Source organism: Silene latifolia, chromosome 6, assembly GCF_048544455.1.
Source record: "Silene latifolia isolate original U9 population chromosome 6, ASM4854445v1, whole genome shotgun sequence".
Taxonomy (NCBI): domain Eukaryota; kingdom Viridiplantae; phylum Streptophyta; class Magnoliopsida; order Caryophyllales; family Caryophyllaceae; genus Silene; species Silene latifolia.
The window spans coordinates 72,395,220-72,402,383 of NC_133531.1; the positions used below are offsets into that span (position 1 = coordinate 72,395,220).

Consider the following 7,164-nt stretch of genomic DNA (forward strand, 5'->3'; position numbering starts at 1 on the left):
ATAACTGAATGAGGTGATTATTGATTATTATTAATGAGTCGGTTACATTATATAGTATACAGTCTTGGAGGAGAATCCAAGAATATTCCTAATATTCTATAGGATATTATTATGATAACCATAATAATATCTTTCCTAATATCTTATACTAACTAATAACTCTAATAAACCCCCTCAGTCAAAGCGATAGTTAACAGACACTTTGACTGGACTAAAAAATAATAGTTGATCGATGATGCCACGTAGAGGAGCCGAGTTGATCGTTGTCGACGCTTGAACCAGATGTAGTAGCTTGCGCTTGTCTGGATCATGCCAATAGTAGAGCCACACATAATTAACACTAATACAACTAATCAAAACTAGTACCAAAATATTTTACCAATTCATAATCGACTTAGTAATCTGCCCAATCCCTAAATTTTAGAGAATGTTAGAGAGAGAAAGCTTAGAGAATCCCTAAATTTTCAGCAATGGCTAAAAATAAGAAAGGTAATTCTAAGACTTCTCCTACGCAATCACCTACTAAAAATAACAAAAATAAGAATAAATCAATTAATAATAATAATTCATCTCCTAATAATTCACAAAATAATACTATTACGCCAAATATTATAAATCCACAGGAACAATCAATCTCGGAACCAGGATCATCGAGTCATACGATTTCGTCGGAGAATGTTATACCGCCTGCGATTGACCTTTTGACTTGCAGCATGAAATGGAAACGATCTCTGAGGAAATCGTTGATGAAGAAGAGGATTGGGACCAGGAGACTCAATCTCCGCATCGGGAGTCTTCGTCTAGCGTGTCTGACAAGGTAACTCTTAAACTAGACATTGAGGATGTCCAATCGGAAATCGAGTACTGGTCAAATGCTATCTACTGCTATGTTCTGGGTGCAAACCCGCCTGGGTATGTTCTGGGGGGATTTGTTCGAAGAGCATGGAAATTTCATGATATTGACACTGTTTCTACTCTTGCTAATGGTATATGTGTTGTTAGATTTAAGGATGTTGCTAGTAAACAAACTGTTTTACGTTCAGGACCAATTTTCTTTGACAATAAGCCTTTGGTTGTTAAGGATTGGACTCCTGATACTAAGATGGTTAAGTCTGAGTTGGAGATTGTACCTATCTGGATTAGATTTTATGGCTTGGACCTGAAATTCTGGGGGCTTGCCTTGAATAAAATTGCTAGTCTGGTGGGTAAGCCTGTGCGACTGGATACTGCTACCCAAACAAAGTCCTACTTAGGCTTTGCTAGGGTTATGGTGGAGGTCAGTATGGGCCAGGATTTCCCTGATATTATAGAATTCATGGATGAAAAGGATGTATTACATCGCCAGATTGTTCACTATGAATGGAAGCCTGTGAAGTGTACTGAATGCTCTGGTATGGGACATGTTGCAATGGTATGCAGGAAGAAAAAGGAGGTGGTTCAGGCTAAGGGGAAACAGAAGATGGTATGGAGACCAAAACCTGTTATACCTCCTTCAGTCCCCTCTGCTCCCTCTGCTCATGTGGAGGACCACCAGGAACAGCAATTGCCTACTATTGACCCTACTGCAATTGTAACACCTATGCCTGTCAATGGTCATATTTTGAATACTATCACTCCTGCACGTATTCTCACTAGGCTTCTCAGGCCTGGTCCGGATAGGGTGCCAGGGGAGGGTAGGTCTTTCATGGATAAAATGATTTTGAGCTTGGGGAGAAGTAATGGTACTGGAACAGGGATAAGGAGGAATAGATTGTTTGAAAATGACTAGCCTAGCTTTCTGGAATGTCCGAGGAATAAACAAGCCCAATAAGCAAGGAGATGTTAGACGTCTCTTGCACCATAATAATATTGGCTTGTGTGGTCTCTTAGAAACTAGAGTTAAGACTAATAATATCAATAAGGTGAAAAGTGGACTTGGTCTCAACTGGCAACTTATCCATAATAATGATATTAAAGAGGGAGGTCGAATTTGGCTTCTCTGGAACAATAGTGTGTATGATGTTGAGTTACTTCTTAAGGAGGAGCAGCTTATCCATGTCAAGGTTACCTTCATTCCCAAGGTTTTCTTTTGGGAGCTCACTGTAGTTTATGGTTTCAACAAACTGCAGGAGAGGAGTGATCTCTGGCACACTTTGACCTCTCTGGGTAATGGTATGAGTAATCCTTGGATTGTAATGGGAGATTTTAATAATGTCTTGTTTATGGATGAGAGAATTGGATCTACTATTACCACTGCTGAGGTGAGGGGATTTCAGGCTTGTGTGGATAATTGTGGGCTTATGGATTTAGCTTCTTCTGGAGCCTTCTTCACTTGGAATAACAAGCAGGAAGGTGAAGCTAGGGTGTATAGTAGGATTGACAGGATTATGGCTAATGATCTTTGGGTTCTGCATGGTCCTGAGGGGAGTCTCTCCTTTCTCCCTGAAGGGTTATATGATCATAGCCCCTGTGTTATGGATTTATGGAAAGACAATCCTAAAGTAAAAGCTAGGTTTCATTATTTTAACATGTGGGGTAAATGTGAGGAATTTCTTGCTGTAGTTAAGAAAGTTTGGGAGGTACCTATTCAGGGGTTTACTATGTTCCAGCTGGTTAAAAAACTTAAGCTTCTCAAACAACCTCTAAAGCAGATGAACAAGGAATATTATGGGCATATTGAGACTACTGCTCATGTTGCTGAACTGCTTCTTCATGATCTTCAAAGGAGAGTCCATGCTAATCCTTCGATCTGCGATTCTGGTGAGGAGAGCAGTGCTAAGACCTTCTATGAATTAGAGGAGGCTAGGAGGAGCTTCCTTGCTCAGAAAGCTAAATTGCAGTGGTTAAATACAGGGGATGACAACACTCACTTCTTCCACTGCTCAATTAAAACCAGAAGAACCCACAATAAAATCTTAAGAATTAAGGATATGCAGGGGCATGTTTGTGATACTAATGCTACCATTGAAGCTGCTTTTATTGATTATTACAAGGCTTTACTTGGGAGTGATAAAGTTGTGGTGCCTGTTTGTTCTAAGGTCCTTGAGCATGGCAGCCTTATCTCTGATGAACAGGCCCATGCTCGATCGTAATCACTCGGCGATGAGATTAAAACCTCCTTGTTTTCTATCCCTCCTGATAAGGCACCTGGCCCTGATGGGTTCTCTAGTCAATTTTTTAAAGATGCCTTTGAGATTGTTGGCCCTGATATCATTCAAGCTGTTCAGGAATTTTTCTTGACTGGTAAACTGTTAGGTCAAGTTAATTCCACAGTCATTACCTTGATCCCTAAGAAGGACCTGCCCGAATCTGTCATGGATTTTAGACCCATTGCTTGCTGCAATGTGGTCTATAAATGCATTACTAAGATAATTTGTTCCAGACTCAATGAGGTTTTGGGTAGTCTAGTGAGTCATAATCAGAGTGCCTTTATCAAGGGCAGAGACATTGTTGATAATGTGCTCATTTGCCAAGATTTAGTGAGGCTCTATAATAGGAAAACCTGTTCTCCTAGGGCTCTTCTTAAAATTGATTTGAGGAAAGCCTATGATACCATTGAATGGAGCTTTATTGAGGGTGTGCTTACTGGGCTCCATTTCCCTAAGCAAATGGTAAGGTGGATTATGGCTTGTGTTTCTTCCCCTACGTTTACCCTGTCTTTAAATGGGTCTCAGTTTGGATTTTTCCCTGGCAAGAGGGGCATTAGACAGGGTGATCCTATGTCTCCATTGATCTTTACTATGTGCATGGAGTATCTAACTAGGATTCTCAATGTTGTCACCACTAAACCTGGCTTTCACTTCCATCCCCTGTGTAGAAGCCTGCAACTCTGCCATCTGAGTTTTGCAGATGACTTATTACTTTTTTGCAGAGGTGATTACTCCTCCATTAAAATTTTGATGAGGGCTCTGAAAACATTTGAAGTAGCTTCTGGTCTTGCTGTCAACCAGGATAAGTCTGAGCTGTATACTAATGGGGTTAACTCAGGAGAGAAGGCCAGAATTCTTCACATGTCTGGATTCCTTCTTTGGTGTTTTCCTTTTAAGTACTTAGGGATACCCATCTCCTATAAAAGACTATCCATTCTTGATCGCAACAGCTGGTGGAGAAAGTTGTTGCTCGTGTAAGAAGTTTAGGGGCTCGGAAATTAAGCTATGCTGGGAGGAAGGTTCTTATTCAGGCTGTCTTCTCTCAACTTCATACTTATTGGGCTAGAATCTTCCTCATTCCCACTACTGTCATTAAGAAGATTGAAGGGATTTGGGAACTTTTCTGCAGTCCGGTGATGATCGGTTCAAATCTCCTTTGGTCTCTTGGGTTCAGTGTTGTTATCCTAAGAAGCATGGTGGATTAGGATTCCTCAAATACTCTGACTGGAATATTGCCAGTATTGCCAAATTTACCTGGTGGATTGCTAGCAAGCAAGATCACTTATGGATTAAGTGGGTTAATACTATTTATATCAAGAATAGGGATTGGTGGAATTACTCCCCTTCTATCAATTCCAGTTGGGACTGGAGGCAAATCTGTAAAGTTAAGGATATGTTTAAAAGTGGATATATCAATAACTCTTGGCACACATGTTGTCCTTATACTGTTCAGAGTGGCTATGATTGGCTCCATCCTCCTCCTACCAGAGTTTGTTGGTGGCCTGTTATTTGGAACAGATTGAATGTGCCTAAACATTCCTTCATCTTTTGGCTTTACAATTTGAATAGGCTCTCAACCAGAGACAGGTTATTTCAGCATGGGATTATTCAGGATACGGCTTGTCTTCTTTGTCAGCAGGCTGATGAAACCAGAACTCATTTGTTCTTTCAATGTGCGTATAGTACTAAGTGTTTGGAGTTAGTTCAGGCTTGGCTGGGGATCAATTTGTCTGGTGAAGAACCACTTCAATGGTGCCTAACATGGAGATGTTCTTCCCTTCTGAAAAAGCAGGTTGTTTTTGCAGGGATTGCAAGCCTCATCTATCATCTTTGGATTGCTCGTAACAAATGTCGGGTAGAGGAAGCTATTCCTCATCCTACTGTGCTGTTTAACAATATTAAGGCGTCTTTTCTTGGTAGAGTTGCGAGTAGAGTTCATATTTTTAGGTCACGCATTGATTGTAATTGGCTTAAAAGTATAGGAGTTATTTGCTAGGGCAGTCCTTACCTAGTATGATGGTGTCTTGTATTGGTGATGTAATTGCTTCATGCTTATGATTTATGAAAGTTCACATTTCACCAAAAAAAAAAAACTAATCAAAACTAATTGTGCACGAGCGTCGAAACTACTCGTGAGACACAATATTAATGTAATACTACGGTTTTCTATGTCTATGGGTACTCTATCGAGTGAGGCTTACTCTGTCGAGTAAGTATGTTTTTAATACGAAACAGTAGGCGACCTGATGGGTACTCGATCGAGTAAGGGTCACTCGATCGAGTAAGTGACTTACTCGATCGAGTAAGTGAGTTTTACGGGTTATTTTAGCAGGGTTTTGTTAATAACGCGTGATTAGTGATGCCTGTCGTTGTATGCACCAAAAATAATATTTATAGTCCAAACTACTACTATAGCTAGTGGCAGTCAGGGTCGAACCGCATGGAGGCGATGCAATTAATAGTTGTCTGATTTTAGTCTAAAAGTAATAGTGTGTGGGGGTTTTGATTTGAGTTGATCTATAACTAAAGGCAATAAATGAAAAGTAAACTAAATAAACGGATGAAATCAAATATTAAAAGGGTGCTAAGATGGTCGGTTCACTATAGTTTCAGCGGCAGTAACCTAGGTAGGTCTAAAACAAACACGTGAGACGGGAAAACAAGAAGTCCTCTCGGTGCATTCTTACAGGTAGCATCTTTCGATCTTACTACAGGTCCCTAATATCACTAATACTAACTTTCGTCCTGAAAAATGACTAAAAAGGCTAAATTAACTTATCTTTCGATCTCATTAATCTAGTCGTCTTAATTAGGTAGGCTATCTCCTTTCCCTATCTTTCGATCTTTATTGGGTCGGTCAATTCCTAAACATTCAACTAGTCGCGTGCACTCGATTCGTCAAATATGGCAATTAAATTTATTAAAACGAAGCATATCTCACGTGGCCAGTCGATCGACCAGGGAACCCAGTCGATCGACCATGGCGCGATTTCAGGTCATATATTCTAATGCCGCCTACTTCTACAGATTCCCTACATCCTAGCACATGGGTATTTAGCTACTCATACTCGTGATAAGAACAACAACAAGATTAACAAATAAAGATACTGAATTCATGATTAAATTAACTAAACAAGCAAATAACATGAGACGATAAATTGGCTTTCGGGAAACTATTCTAGCAATTCTATACTATGAACGAAATAAAGCAATAAAACTGAATATTGGAACAGAGAAATACCGAATGGAATTGCAGAGAAAGGAAGAATCCGAAAAGCAAGAACGACGATAAATTGTATTCGAACAAATATGCCCTAATGCTAAAACTCAATATACCCTAATAAATTTCCCTAAAAGCCGAATGTCAGATCTCGAATGAGCGAGGTTACGTTATATAGAAATATCACGTAACTTTATTCTCAAAACCTAAAACACAATGGGCTTCCTAATCCTCGTTCTATTAATTCACGTCAAAAATAACGGCTTGGACGATCGACCACTTTGTGTAGTCGGTCGATCGGGCGGATCGTTGAGCAAGCTTCACGTATGTCGTGCTCTGGTCGATCGACCATAAGAGGCAGTCGATCGACCATTATAGCTGGTAGTCCGCTTCTAATTCTTCATAAAGTTATCTTTCAGGCCTCGAAATGCGCACCAAGTTCGTTTCTCGAATAAATACTTCACGTCAAATGCAATGCAAAGTACTCGAGGACGGATTTAGCTTGATTTCATTGGATTCTTCACATTTCGCAATAATGTACAAAAACACGAAAGTAGACGGAAACAGAGAGAATAGTAGCATAAACTACATAAATGAGCTCTGAAATGCGTGTAAAATGGGGTGTAAAACATCATATAAAAGACACGCATCAAACTTCCCCAAACCAAACCCTTGCTTGTCCCCAAGCAAGAACAAGACTCGATCCTAAAACCTAATTGGAACGAGTTCAATCTCAGAGCGAAATGCAAACCGAATAGCCTAAACCAATTTAATGCCACAACTAACAATCAATCAGCAATAAGAATCATGCAAACG

General features: G+C 39.9%; 1 protein-coding gene across 1 annotated transcript; it reads left to right on the forward strand.

Moving 5' to 3' along the window:
* Positions 1 to 718: 718 nt before the first annotated feature.
* LOC141588223 (uncharacterized) lies at positions 719 to 5,124 on the forward strand. The gene is made up of 5 exons (XM_074409677.1): positions 719 to 1,721; positions 1,870 to 3,017; positions 3,123 to 3,974; positions 4,079 to 4,261; positions 4,303 to 5,124. The coding sequence occupies exons 1-5, from the start codon at positions 719 to 721 to the stop codon at positions 5,122 to 5,124; spliced, it is 4,008 nt and encodes a 1,335-aa protein (XP_074265778.1).
* Positions 5,125 to 7,164: the final 2,040 nt, after the last annotated feature.

Excerpts from the sequence above, each read along its gene's own strand:
- LOC141588223 (XM_074409677.1), top strand. The coding sequence starts at position 719 with ATGGAAACGATCTCTGAGGAAATCGTTGATGAAGAAGAGGATTGGGAC. Across the intron at positions 1,722-1,869 it reads GAGCTTGGGGAGAAGTAATG|AAACTAGAGTTAAGACTAAT; the intron begins GTACTGGAACAG and ends GTGGTCTCTTAG. Across the intron at positions 4,262-4,302 it reads GGGAACTTTTCTGCAGTCCG|TGTTGTTATCCTAAGAAGCA; the intron begins GTGATGATCGGT and ends TCTTGGGTTCAG.